At 37.9% G+C, this 12,597-nt stretch overlaps 1 protein-coding gene across 5 annotated transcripts in view; it reads right to left on the bottom strand.

Moving 5' to 3' along the window:
- Nucleotides 1–12,597, bottom strand: part of LOC106935947 (SZT2 subunit of KICSTOR complex) — an 81,192-nt gene that overhangs the window by 55,225 nt on the left and 13,370 nt on the right. For all 5 annotated transcript variants that reach the window (XR_001422013.1, XM_015016689.1, XM_015016693.1 and 2 more), the window contains 3 exons: nucleotides 5,466–5,721; nucleotides 5,296–5,375; nucleotides 4,553–4,675 (listed from right to left, as the gene is read on the bottom strand). Coding sequence is in view for 4 of the 5 variants with exons in the window: in XM_015016689.1 (XP_014872175.1) it covers nucleotides 4,553–4,675; nucleotides 5,296–5,375; nucleotides 5,466–5,721 (459 nt within the window). In the remaining variant the exon portion in view is untranslated. The remainder of the gene's footprint in view (nucleotides 1–4,552; nucleotides 4,676–5,295; nucleotides 5,376–5,465; nucleotides 5,722–12,597) is intronic.

The following is a 12,597-nucleotide window of genomic DNA, read 5'->3' as shown; positions in this document are numbered from 1 at the left end:
ATGTTCAGGATTTAGGTCTCATGGCATCTCAAGGTGTTAACATTGCAGCCAGTGGGTTGAGGGAATTACAGCTCCATTCTGTAACAATGCTTAAATATGCTTTAAATTGTCATTATTTACAAAATCATGCAAAATTGGCTCTTTTAATGGACTTTTAATGCAACTTTTAGAACAACTTTGCATTAAAAGTGTCATTATTTACCGAATGACACTTCATGACAACTGTCATAAACATTCATAAAGACTTCTTCATGTTCATGACAGCTGTTATGTCATGTTTATGACAGTGTCATGTCAGTCTTATCCACACCCCTTCAAATAAAGTGTTACCAGCTACCAGCTTTTATTGCTTCGCAAAAATTTAATCATAATCAGCACAGAAACTCCAAAGAATTTAAAACTACTTTCACCCCTGGCTATGCTACTTTAGCTGTTGGTAGCCCTGTCCTTGTATTTCGAGTGTCACACTTCAGTGCAGTTTAAGAAAGTATTTTCAATCCATGAAAGTGATCTCTACTCATAGACATTTGCTCCTGGTAACAGAAAAATATGAGGAGGACAGAGTATAAAACTACCAGACATATAAAACATCATTTGAAATTATTTAAAACTACTAGGTGTCTCATTATATTCTGAGAGAAAATTGTGCAAGTTTAACTTCTACTTATTTATGAAGGAAGACCACTGGGATGGTCTGTTTTGCCTCTTGGTTTGATGCAGAATGGCCTTATTCATCCACGGAGATCCCAAAACCCAACCACTAAAAAATGTTGCTTTTCTAAAGTTCATCATTCCCTTTCGCTCGCAGATTTATTCTGCCACAAAGTGCAGCCATTCTGAATGAAGGCTTTATTGCAACCGTTCACGCAGTACTGTGTAGAATCTTTTAGTAGTACGCAGTACCAGACCGTACCAGCTTACGCTAAACCCTGGTCCTATCTCAGAAGACAAATAATTTACTACACCTGTTTCTAATAAAAGACACAACTAAAGGCTAACTGAATTGGTAGTCATTGTTAAACTTGATCAAAGATATGCCATAAATTCCTTATGGGTGAGAGTACGGGTGTTCAATCAGAAATTGATTTAACCAGAAAAACTGAGCACTTACTTTTATATTATTCATATTATTAATCTGGCGACTGCCTTGCAGAAGTAATAAATTCAATAAAAGTAATGCAGTTAATTAAAGCCCCTGGCCCTAATGGGTCAGGGGCTTTTTGTAGCAATTCAAGAGCTACCAGCTTTTATCGCTTTGCAAAAAAATTAATCAGCACGGAAACTCCAAATCACACAAAGAAGCAATATTATATATTTATATATATGTTATTTATTTATTTATAAAAATAAATAAATAAATAGGGTTATTTATTTAACCCTATTTATTTATAGAGTTAGGGTTATAAATAAATAACCCTAAACCTTTTATAAAAGGTTTACAGAAAAATTGGTGCTACTACAATTGGCTATGTTTAATGTATCATTAGAAAACAAAACTTTAGTGTCAAAATTAAAAATGCATGGGATAAAGAGTTGGGAATCCAGCCAAGCAAAGAGCTCTGGAATGACACCATTGATAAAATTTGATCTTCTTCCTCTTGCGCTCATCTTAGTCTGGTTCAAAGTTGTACGTAGGGTTCATTTCTCAAAATCTAGGCTTTTTGAGATTTACCCAAGGGCTGTGGATGTTCGTGATATATGCAAAGGGTCTCCATGTCCTAAATTATATAACTTTTTTATCTAGTTACTTCTCAATTATTTCTTCTGTTCTCAAAGTAAATTTGCAACCCTGATATTACAAAGAACCTGTGTTCTTTGTTTTTTATCAGCATCTTTAATCAGTTCCTCACCCAGTGCTGCATCCTCATGAAGTGCTTTGAGGCTTCAGCCAGGACGGTAAAATTCCTGGTTCGGAGTCACAACATTTCATGCCTGCCATCCACACTCAACCCCCCCAGCTTGCCTACAAAGCCCCGTCCGATACACCACGACAACCTCTGTTTGAACACCTCCAAGTGAAAGGAACTGACTGCTGACTTTCTGAGATGTAAACCAGACATTCAACCTGTTGTTATAAATGGGAACAGGGTGGAGATGGTGCAATATGTCAGGTTCCTGGGCATCTTCATCAGTGAAGATCCAACTTGGACTGCTAACTCCACTTCATCCTGAAGAGGGCAGAGCAGAGACTGAACTTCCTGAGGATTCTCAGGAAGAATAACCTGAGAACTGAGCTCTTGGTGTCCTTCTATCCCTGATCTGTGGAGTTGCTGTTGAGCAACGTGGTTGCAGTCCAGCAGCTGCACTGTGACGAGAAGAAGCAGCTCCAGAGGGATATAAACACCACCAAGACTGACTGGCTGCCCTCTTCCATCTCTGGAGGAGATCTACAGGACCTGCTGCCTCTGCAGCGTTATCATGGACCCCTTACAACCTAGCCTCCACCTCTTCAAATTCTTACCCTTATTTAGGCATTTTCGGGGAATAAAGACAAGAACAAAGATAAAAAAATAAAAAAAGTTTCTACACAAGAGCTGTTGTTACTATGAACACTGCAAATTCACCCAAACCCTGATCAACATTTTCTTGACATCTCTGCTGTTTCTGTTTGTTTCTAATATATATTTGTAAAATATTTATTAAAATATACTTGTTTATTTATTTGCACTGCATTCGAGAATTGCTATTTTAAAATTTTGTTGCGCTTTAACAATTCTAATTAAGGAATTCCAATTATTCTAACTGTAATTGTAATTCTAATTTTACTTATACTTGTTTACACAACAACAATTTCTGGTGCAAGTGAAAGAGTTCCATTGTGTTTGTACTGTACATTTACGTGAAAATAGCGAATGTTTTCTCTGATGGCGGCTCAGTTTGAGAACAGGTTCTAGAGTGCAATAGTTCTAAAACGTCCCGGTTGTCTTGTAAACATAATACATGGATATTTTCTGTCAGGGAATCCCCAGCTCATGCATAGTATGACCCTAAACATAACTGATTCCTACAATCCACAGAAGAAGAAACTACAGACAATGCTGGTGTTACAACGATTGGTGTTTCCCCATCAGATACGATTCCCCCAGCATCTCCTCACCGCTCCACACCACCCAGGCAGCAAAATACGCTCATGCTTGTTCAGCGCTCCTATCTAGAAAACTACAGACACAGTGAAAGCTCAAAGAATGTATTTCGGCGAAGATGTCCCACTTCTTCACTGTTTTGCAAATGCACTCTCATCAGACACACACACACACACACACTTTTTTTTATGAATCCATGAACCTAGCATCAACTGGTGGTCTGCGAGGGCATTACACCTTTTCGATGTGTACCGTTATTGTGTAAACAAAGATTGTAATTAGAACGTCTTCATGTAAATGTGTTTATTTGAAGGGGTGTGCATAAGACTGACATGACATTGTCATGAACATGAACGAGTCTTCATGAATGTTTATGACAGTTGTCATAAGTGTCATTATTTACCGAATGACACTTCATGACAACAGTCATAGACATTCAAAAAGACTTCTTTATGTTCATGTCAGATGTTATGTCATGTTTATGACAGTGTCATGTCAGTCTTATGCACACCCCTTCAAATAAAGTGTTAGCAAAAAATCTATTTTTGTTGGATCATTATCATGTAAACAGGACCTAACTTGTGAAGCATTTTGTGCAATTTGAGCCTATTCTATAAAGGCTGAATACACAATGCAGTCTGAAGAGACTCAATTCCGATTTTTTTGACATAATGCGACCTGTATCTGATCTTTTACAGTCTGAACAACAGACTGGATTTTTTTCGAATGCGACCCAGGCCACTAGGATATCCGATACGTATCCAATTCAAATGTGACTTAACGTCCAGGTTGCATCCAACCGACTTATGTCATTGATACTTAACAAATGTCACTATTCTGTGTCCTCATATGCCCAAGCGGGAAGAAAAACAACCATGGTGGACTGTATTAAGGATTGAGTTGTTTATCTGCTTACTCTGGTCAGATAATAACTTCAAAATCGTAAGATACGTTGCTCCACCATTAGCAAACACTGAGCACTACTTTTTTATGGCAGTTGGCAAAACACTGAGAATGCTCTCTGTGTGTGACATTATTGTGCCCTCTACTGTATATGCGGGAAACTTTCAGGTCGTTTGCAGTTCACATTGGAGAACACATACAGGTCGCATATATTTGGAAGTGTGAACGAAAAAATTCAATTTGACAAAAAAATTGGAATTGGTAGGAGGTTAAGAAATGGGCCAGATGTCCTCATTACTTGATTTTTAAACTAAGTTTAAAAAAGGTTTTTTAGAGTTTTTTTTCAGTAGTGCAAACTGATGTAAAACAAGAAACATTTAGTTTCATTTATGTCAGTTAGAAAAATGGTGATGTTTCTTAAATAAACAGTGCATGAAATACATAGTTTAAACAACTTGAAGCATTGTTTTTTTGGCAAAAGATATTATTTTTGTTTTGACCAGATGGTTCTCTTAACAATACAGGTGGGAGTAATGTTTTAGAACATCTTTAAATAGAATACATGCCTTTACAATAGTCTGAGTTGGTTCCTCTTGAATTCGCTTACGGAAGCTGGGGTCAAAGAGAAGTGGGGTGGCACAGTAGTGGACAAGCCTTGATGACTGCTTCAGAGTCTCCAAATCTGTTCCCTGTAGGGACAATTATTGCAGCAAAATATTATTGGAAGATTTGAAAAGAATGGGATCCATTGCAATTTCATTAACTTCAAAGATAAAAACCAGTTTATCAAGGTTCATTGATGTAATTCATAAAAGACATAACAATAACATATAGTCAGATATATGCCTGATGGTCATGCCGTAGTCAATACCTTTGAGAACGTGACTAAATGTATGTGATACAATTTTAGCACAACTTCTGGCAGTAGAGTCTACTGTAAATCACTGAGCCAAGTGAGACTGCAGACTTCTTTAGAAAGTGCCTATGTTTGTACCAAACAGAAATCAGGATAATTTTAGAAGTTATCTCTTCAGGTGTTACAGTGTCTGACATCAGCCTTTATAAGGAAAGTAAAACTTCATTCACTTAAAACAAAGCAAGAAAAAGGGCTGCCAGGTGCTTCTTTCTTGGGAAGTTCAGAAAAGCAAGGAGAAAAATCTTGGCTACTTAAATACTGCAGCCAACACTTCTCTCTCAGATGGGCCACAAACATGATCAGAACAGCTATACATTTCTGAACTAGGTTATAACCAAATTAAAATTAATTATGTTTTGACAAATGGTTCCTGATCACAATTGGGATACTTACAGATATGGGCATGTTAGACTGTGCTGATCTCTGCTGCCAAGTGACAAACAAGTTTTCAATCTTCATCTGCTTCTCCATTTCTGCCAGGGAATACACAAAAATATGACCCGATTCATAGACAGAATAGCACTACAGGCCCAAGATATTCTAATAGTTATTGCTAAGATTACCTCTGCGCTCAGCGGTCTTCATCTCCAAGAGCTGGTTACTATGTCGAACCACTACATCTCCTTCTGTCAAGGGTCGGATAGTGCAGACATCTCTCAGAGCTTCATCGAAGGGAAGTAGCTCAGAGGGGAAATGGAGTGGAGCAAGACTTCGGCCTGAACCTCCTAGCCTCCCCTGCTCCTTGCTGGGCAAAGGGGCAACTGCACTACGAAGCAAGGCATCAGGCTCCATTGAAGGGCTAAGGAATGGGTTAGGATCCTGGAAGACATTGTTTGAACATAAGACTAATCTGAACTAAGCGATCAAAATTTCTGTGCTCTATAAAAATTTGAAGCATAAGAAACATTTGTGAAACGATAAAGACAGAGTCAAAGAAACCTGTTCAAAATTTACCTACAAATGGGGGCGTGGCCTAGGTCTCAATATGGAGTAGATGAGTTTTGAGGAAGCTCTGACTCAACTTCATCATTATTTCGCCCTAAATAATCTTTCTATGCATTTAAAGCCCCGCTGCTTGATCTCTGAAGTTTACCTCAGTGCAGATCGCATGCGGCTCCTTTCATTGAAACTGGACACAGACTGACCTGTATGGATATTTCCATCAACCCCTGTGAGGAATTATGTTTCTTTCCAGAGTTTTTCATCAAGGTAAGAGCATAAAACCCACGTTAGCGTTAATTCTGGTTGCACAGCTCTACGTGTACCGCAGGAATAACTTGTAGTCGCTTTCAGAGCTACACGTTGAGGGAGCGGTGAGAATGATTTATGTTTGTGAACAAAGAATTTTATGTGGCTTTTACATCTCAACACGCTGCCCAGCACCCGGCTCTGTCTGCACTGATAAAATGTATGTCTGTGTTCCTGGTTGGTTGGAAGGTTAGTGGTTAACGAACCAGCGCTAACCTCATCATGCAGGTTCAGCCCGGTGATGAGCTTTCGTGCTCGCCTCGCAGTCACGCATCACCGTTGGTTTAATGTTACTTCTTTATTATTTTTAGTATTTTTCTGGTTACATGATGCATCAATCCATATCAAATGCTTTGTCTACTTCATCCCTAGTCCTGAGAGGGCTTATGGAGCTGCTGTCTTAATGCAGATTAAACAAAAGTGCAAATAATTGATATTCATTTTAATTGTATTTTTTATTTTATTGTTTTTAAGACACGTTGTGGGTTTAAACAGCATTTCACTGACTATGTTTTCCCGTAACATATAATTACCCAGTAATATTTTTACATTTCCTGTCTACTTAACATGTTTTAATACAAAAACATGTTGGACCGCCAGTCGCCTCGGGGACCTGACCACCAGGCTTAGCAAGTTTTCTGGGGGAAACCCTGAAGACCTTTTTAATGTAGTTTTGGATTGGTTTGGCTCTAATATAATTATTGGAGGGGACTTAAACCTAACCCTGGGCCCAGTCTTAGACAGAGAATGCCCTCAGTGTAATTTATTTGAGAGTGATGAGTCCCTTAAAAATGTATTACAATCCCACAACTTGGTTGACATTTGGAGACTGTTATATCCTACTGGGAGAGATTATTTATACTTTTCCGCAGTACATAAGTCCTACTCTAAGATTGATTACTTTTTGTTGGATTCAGGATTGCAAGCATCTGTGTCAAGCTGCAAACACCACAATATTCACATATCAGATCACGCTCCTGTGTTGCTGAATCTTAAATTGAATTATAAAAAGCATAAGAGGAACTGGCGTTTAAATAACACTCTGTTGAAAGATAAGGAATTTTGCTCTTATATTTCAAATGAAATTATGTCATACCTGAGCTCTAATGACAAGGGGGATGTGGATGATTCAATGCTCTGGAAAGCAATGAAGGTATGTATAATTTTGTTTCAGGCAGCAAAAAGCAGAGAGTCCAAGATGAGGTTAGATAAGAGATGACCCACTGACTAGCTTATATAACTCATAAATTAAAGCAGTGTCCAGATACACTAAATAAATTAACAGCTCTACGATATGAATATAATTCTATGTGTAACCAGGATAATTCTTCCATATTAGATTCAGTTTTATTTTATTTTCCATTTTGTTTATTTATTTTATTTAAAGATTTAATTAAAAAATCCTCCTTTCCTCAATTTATTTAATACAAACCAAGCAAGAACAACATTGTTCTCGCGCGGTTTTAACGTCATGTGACAGCTGAATGTCAGCGTCCTAAATTGACAGCTACCGCTTATATGGCTGCGAATCGGCACCCTAGGTAGGAGACGCTGTTGGACTCTGATGTGCAGGTAGGCTTCTGGTCTGTTCCAAAGCGGTTATCAAATGTCTATAGCACATCCTTCAATCGTGTGCCTCTGTTAACTTGCAGACGTGTGATCATTCGACCAAACATTGCAGCAATCACGGTTGGTCAAGAGGGAACTGGTGAGTGTTTTGTTCGGGAGCTAGCATGCTAGCACTAGCCTCCGCAGCCTGTTGAGTGGTTTTACACCGATCTAAAGCGCATTCAAATTGAAATACTTACCAGTATAAAACACTGCTGTTGTGTAAAAAAAAAAACAAAGAAATTAAATTTGCATAAGTTGCATTTAATTATTATGTAAACTTATGTAATTATAAGAAAATACATGTACATGTAAATTGATTATTTAGGCCTGTTTACACAGGCCAGGTGTGTTACAGATCCCCGCTCAAGGAGTGGCCGCAGGGTCTAGGATGAACCAAGGATTGTCTGGCATCCTGCTGACCAGACTGGCGAGCTAACCGTCTAGCGGATCCGGAAATACAACACCTTCTATCATCTGAGGAAACTCTTCCGAATTGGTTGGAGATTCAGCCCAACAATTTTCACTGATGGAACTGGATTATTTTTTTTCTTTTCATCATCAACAAAGACTTGTTGACTTCCTTGGTTTAAGGAACCCTTCTGGACTTTAAATTGTGGACTAACTTGTATATATTGTAAATATTAATACAATTCACCAATTTTGCACCATCTAGTTGTGTCTGTGTTTTACAAATTTGCCACCTCCTCCAGTAGACGAACCTAGTTTTAAGAATCATTTGGATTATTTCTTTAATAATCCTAATAGTCCTAGAATGTAATTTAGGTTACATATGTCAAGAAATCTTTCTAAATTACTGGTACAAATCAGTATGAGTTTGGTGACAAACCCCATAAGCTATTAGCCTGGCAACTGAAACAATCACAGGCCTCTAGAGCCTCACATTGTATTAAGCTTGCAGACGGGACTTTACTCACAGATTCGGATAAAATCAACGACTGCTCAGCAGGCGTCTATGCTAATGTTTATCAGTCACAAGGGAAATTAGACATTGAAAATATGGAACGATGTTTTTAAATTTTGATTCTGCCGAGACTACCATCAGTTTCGGTTGAAGCATCAGAAGCCAGCATAACTATACAGGAAATTGAATCTGTTACCTCTACCCTTCCCAACAACAAAGCACCTGGTCATGACATCTTCAGTGTCGAGTTCCTCAAAGTATTCAGTCTCAAATTATCACTTCTACTTTTGAGTGTATGTTAAGTAAGCAAGCGTCAAGACTGCCTCTTGCTTTATACATAGCCAATAAGTTCATTCCTAAACTTGTCCGAAATCCAGAAGTTATCGCCCAATTTCATTGTTGCCTCGAGAAACTAAAATCCTTGGGAAAATTTTAGACAATAGACTCAAATTATGCATAATCATCCCCCCAAATCAGACTGGCTTTATGCCAATTAGGCATATGTTTTTTAATCTGCATCGTCTTTTCAATATATTATATTCAAATCATCCAGATATGCATTTGATCAAATAGAATGGCCTTATATGATGTATGTTCTCAAAAAATTTGGTTTTGGACCCCTGTTTACAAAATGGATCGAAATAATTTATTCGCAGCCAACTGCTTCTGTCATTACTAATCAGAGCATCTCCTGTCCTTTTGCTATTCATCAGGTGACAAGTCAGGACTGCTCCCTCTCCTCATTCATTATTGAACCTCTGGCTCCCAGCATTAGGCAAAATCCCCTAATATCTCCTATCGAAATGTTCAGTCATAAGGATCATATTTTGCTGTATGCTGACAATATAGCCCTAACCCTACATGTGGGGTTAGGGCTATGGTAGGACAGGCATCACTGTCTCCTCTTTTGACGACGATCAACAATTTTGGCAGGTTCTCAGGTTTCTCTATTAATTGGGACAAGAGTGAACTAATGCCCCTTACTACAAGAGCTGATTTGTATTTGAGGTCCACACCATTTAAGATAGCTTATGATTCCTTTACATATTTGGGCGTGGTGCTAACAAAAAACCCAGAACATCTCCTACGACTGAACTGGCAGAGCAAAATTTTACAACTTAAGCAGAATATTGATTTCTGGAGGAAATCTCCCACTATCCATGTCTGGTAGGATCGACGCCATTAAAATGGTTGTGTTACCACAATTATGTCATTGTATCCTACTTCAGACAATTAAATTCTACTATTATTCCCTTTATTTGGGGCTATAAAAGTGTCAGAATCTCTAAAAAACACTTGTGTGAACCAGGGATGGAGGGTGGGTTCTTCGTGCCAGATTTCAAACAATATTACTGGGCTTCCCATTTATCCTGGCATGGTGGAAGAGGGGCTCAGTCTCATCTGATGGGTCCTGTCCTATCTGGTTATCTTTGGAACGTCTGAATTGTTGTAATACAGGCAACCTTAATTTCCCTACGGGATTAATAAAGTTTTTACCTTACCTTAATACATCCCAGACTGCCCTCCTTAATAGTCCCATTAAAGTCAGTAAATTACTTTATACTAATAATTTTGTCATTGGCAATACTATCAGAATCTGGAAGCAGATACAGACATTTCTAAAAGCTCCGGAGGTTTATTTTGATACTCCTGTTTGTGAAAATCACTCCTTTGCACCAGGTCTCAGCGATGCTGTCTTGCGGATGTGGAGAACAGTGTGATAGGTGACTTATATAAAAGTGAAACTTTTGCTTCTGTTGCGCACAGTTATGTTCTGAATATAATCTTCCCCCGTCAAGTATTTTCCGTTATCTACATGTCCGAGACTAGGATAGGAAAAATGTATCAGATTTTGAAGCTTTTAACCAAACATGAAACCCTGGAGGCAATAAATAAATTTGATCCCATCAATCAGGGGGCAGTGTCATACTTTTATAAGATCTTTAGTAGTATGCCTGTAGACACAACCAGAATGAAGACGGCATAGGAGGATGAGTTAGTGCAGCAGTTACCTGTGTTGTAGGCATAAAAAACATATGCCTACAACACTGTTCAGTCAATGCCAGACACAATCTTATCCAGTTCAAAACATTACATAGACTCCACTACTCCAGGGAGAAGCTGAGCACTTTCTTTACAAGTGTGTCTCCAATTTGTAATCGTTGTCAGGCTGCTAACTTGACACACTCCTTCTGGTCATGTGTTCAGCGACACTCATTCTGAAAGAAAATCTTTCACTTTTCAACAGTTTTTGGAAAACAATGGGACCCAGAACCACTTATTGCCATTATCAGGGCCTCCAGTGCTTTGCAGTCAGTCACAAAAAGTGAGAAAATGGCTGTTTTGTTTGGTATAGTGATTAAGAAGGAAGAAGGACTCTGTGCTCACATTTAATCCATGGTTGGGGGAACCAGCAAATACTCTACATCTGGAAAGACTGAGATATTACAATGAAGATAGAGTCAGTGTGTTTGAGAAGATATGGGACCTGGTACTAACATTTCTTCAATGAAAGACTGTAAATGACAGACCTGCCACTCCTTAGTAGTTTGTGTAACTTTTTTGTTCACTTGTGGAAAGATCAATTTGTGGTGTATTTATCTCATGTTGGCTTGACTGTGCAACTGTTGTATTATGATGTACCAATTTTGTGCAGGTAAGGAATGGGTGGGAATTTGACCTGTTATGTTAATATATGTCAAAATAAAAAAACGAAGAAAAAAACAACCCCTACAAATATTAAATATTAACTTGTGGATTTAAGAGAAAAGAACCACCAGTTTCCCAGCTGCAATACAATATGTGCATTACCTGTGTGTGTATGTATATATGCATACAAATATTTACATGCGCCTATATGGGCCCCAGTTAATGTCATGTTGTGTAAGCAGCCACTCTACTGCAGGCTAGAATACATTATTCTAACTATTGAAACTATTTACAGTTAGGCTAATGAAATAATTTACAACTCTCAGCCAGCAGATCTCACACACAAAGATTGTTGTTAGAGGTTTTGTTTTTAGCACAGCGTCTGCACCTCACACAGCATCAAGCTGAAAACCAGCTGTATTTTTAATTTTTGAAGGCTTAGTTTAACACCTGCATTGATGAATGCAACTACATCTTCATTTTCCTTCTAATTGTGAAGAAATTATTGTATTTTATTTGTCTTATATGAATTCTGTGTTTGTTTGTTTTTAAATAAAAACTTACCTCTTAGGAAAACCTTATTCCGGTGCCCTTATTGCTCACTATGCATATATTTGTCTTATTTAGAGGTACTCAACATATCTGATTGAAAGCTGATGATCTTACCATGAACAACTTGCATTAATATTTGCTATTAAGTAATATCCGAAGATCGGGCTATTTTCTCTCTTTATTTAATCGACCTGCATTTAATGTGTATGGGTCCTACCTCTGAGCATCTTTTTTTGTAGATATTTTAGACAGTTCTCGAAAATGACTCCCCAAAAATTAATTTCATATACCTCAGTAACTACAAGATGTATTTGACTGGTTCAGGTATCAGAATAAAGGTAATATTCCAGGTAATACTCTAGAGGTCTAAAAATCTACATTTGTGTTACTGAGTAACAGCAAATGCATATGGCACACAGTGAAAAAATACAAAATAAAAATAATAAATTCTAATAAAATACATTACGTAATGTGGATTTTCCTTAAAAGCATGCAGTGGAAACCCAGAACCTCTAGTAATTCACAGTACAGGTTCGGACCACTTACTGGACCAAATTTCATTCCAAAAAAATGAAGCACAGACATTTTAAAAAGGAATTGGTTGATAAAATTCCAGGAAAACATTCCAAATGTGCCATTTTTGGACATTTTGGCACCATGTGTGTAATTACAAATTTCTCTCTCTCTATTTATTCCCCCCCACCCCCCCCAAC

This window comes from Poecilia latipinna, unplaced genomic scaffold, assembly GCF_001443285.1.
Source record: "Poecilia latipinna isolate Pla-1442-1.1 unplaced genomic scaffold, P_latipinna-1.0 Scaffold2048, whole genome shotgun sequence".
NCBI lineage: Eukaryota > Metazoa > Chordata > Actinopteri > Cyprinodontiformes > Poeciliidae > Poecilia > Poecilia latipinna.
This window is presented reverse-complemented; position numbering and strand designations above follow the sequence as displayed.